Raw genomic sequence first — 2,119 nt, 5'->3', positions numbered from 1 at the left:
GCTTTTGTCATCTTTCTGGGATATAATATGAAACCAATATGGACGATAAAATCATAAAAATTACCCAGTTCCTAAGAAAAAGTGGAAAATTTCTCCAGCTGCATCTAACATCTGTGCTGAGTCTAGATCGTACCTATGAAATTTATCCTTTTAAGTTACTGCTAATTTGGGGTCACATTTGATCATTGACCTGCTGTGAAGGAAATGTACCATGAAAACTATCTCCCTTTATGAGGTTTCTCAGTCCTTCAAGAAGGAGATTTTGTGGCCCTGATCAATGAGAAATTTGAGGATGTGACTACACCTACTAAATTAGCAGTTAAAAATCATTTGTTTGTGTGACAGGCAGGCTGAATCTTATTCTCAACACTGATGTTGTCAAAAGTATGCTATAACCAGAACAGATTAAATTCAGTTTAATATGTTTGTCTCTGACTCCAAGCAGGGTTTTATGCACTCCAGTCAACAATATTACTGGATCGGACTCTCCTATAATGAAGAAAGTGGGGACTGGAGGTGGGAGAATGGCTCTGCTTTTTCCTGGGATCTGTAAGTTTCTAGGAGACGTTTTTGGTCTTTGTGAATTTAGCCTGAGATCTGACAACGGAAGGTAGCATCCAGGAGCACTGAAGCTATAATCATGTACCGAGGCCATGAGAACACAGAAAAAAGAGAAAGTGCGACCGAATAGCAATATTGGCTCCACCTAGAATATCCGAGTTTATGCACGAATGTCATGAAAGTTGGTGAGCTTGTCATCATGAAAGAACTTTTGCCATATGCTTTATTTTGTCTTAGTACCGTACTTGGAGGTGTATGTACCTGTACAGATAGATGCTCACATACACAGCGGCAGCCAGAGAAAACGGTATATCCATTATTCTCTTTATTCTGGTGGAGCCCAATATTTTCAGCATCCCCTCATCTTTTAAATATCCTGGGCTTATTTTCTGTATATTTGTAAACTTTGAATCTCATTGTCATTCATAAATGTGGGATTTGCAGCATCATACAATGTCAAAGTTTATGCTCTGGTTTGTTTCCCTAGGCTAGATCAGCAGATACATCTTAAAATAGAGGTAAAGCATTTGATACATCAAATCTGTTAATGACAACAGCAAATACCAAAAACTCCCTGGCCTCAATGCTACTGATTAGTAAGGGAAGAACTGAGTGTTTTATGGTATTGTACTCTAGAATCATGAGAGCTGTGGTTATTCAAAGAAAACAATAGTGATTCAACATGTTAATATCTTACTTAAATGCTTTTAAAATTCTATAGTTTAATACAAAGATCATCCCAGAACATCTCACTTCCTTTTTCCCACATGTTAACATTTTTTATGAATTACAGATTTTCATCACTTGAAACTCCAGACCCAAAGAAATGCATAGTGTATGAGCCAATGAACGGTGCTATGGATGAACTGTGTGAAAGAGAGAATCGTTACATCTGTAAACAACAGCTTATTTAAGTGCTTCTTGGGACAGAGAGGTGGGGTCTATGGATCCAGGATTACTACGAATAGTATTTTTACCTCATATTGTTACTATTAATCATTATCTATTTCTTAGTTCTGTAAAATGTTTCAAACTATCTCCATACAATTTTCATATATTTGAAGACATGTGTTTTCAAATTGATGAAATTTATACACCTATACCTGAAATTATAAAGTACAAACTAAAGAAATTTATGAATATTTTGATGCATTTTAATGTATATGGTTCATACAAAATTGCATGTAGTTTTAGGGCACATCTGTGTGGTTTTATTTACATCTTTATAAATTCTCTTGGCAGAAATTTAAATAAAATTTAATTCACACTAAGTAATATATGTGTCAACATCACGTCAGTCCTTTGTATGACACACTAAATTGGGAAGTTGCCATCTCACCTCACTTTTCTGGAAGTAACAATGATGTTAATGTTCTTCATTGATATCTGTTTATCTATATGTTTTAATTTGGAGCTGAAAGTGCTGTATGACAATTTTCTTCCATTTGCCACCTGCTTCAGAGAAGAACACACTTGTATGCTTGTGCTTCAGTGAAGGAGTCACTTACATGGACAATGATAATCTTATTCCCTTTTCTAAAAGTTATGTGTCTAATAC

The 2,119-nt window shown here is 35.3% G+C and overlaps 1 protein-coding gene across 1 annotated transcript; it reads left to right on the top strand.

Annotated features, from left to right (window-relative positions):
- Window positions 1–285: 285 nt before the first annotated feature.
- LOC105816671 (natural killer cells antigen CD94-like) lies at window positions 286–1,475 on the top strand. Its single transcript, XM_012652158.1, has 2 exons — window positions 286–549; window positions 1,355–1,475. Exons 1-2 carry the CDS (start codon window positions 422–424, stop codon window positions 1,473–1,475), a joined length of 249 nt encoding a protein of 82 aa, XP_012507612.1. The 5' UTR covers window positions 286–421.
- Window positions 1,476–2,119: the final 644 nt, after the last annotated feature.

The sequence above is a fragment of the Propithecus coquereli genome, unplaced genomic scaffold (genome assembly GCF_000956105.1).
Source record: "Propithecus coquereli isolate 6110/MARCELLA unplaced genomic scaffold, Pcoq_1.0 Scaffold380, whole genome shotgun sequence".
Taxonomy (NCBI): domain Eukaryota; kingdom Metazoa; phylum Chordata; class Mammalia; order Primates; family Indriidae; genus Propithecus; species Propithecus coquereli.
This window is presented reverse-complemented; position numbering and strand designations above follow the sequence as displayed.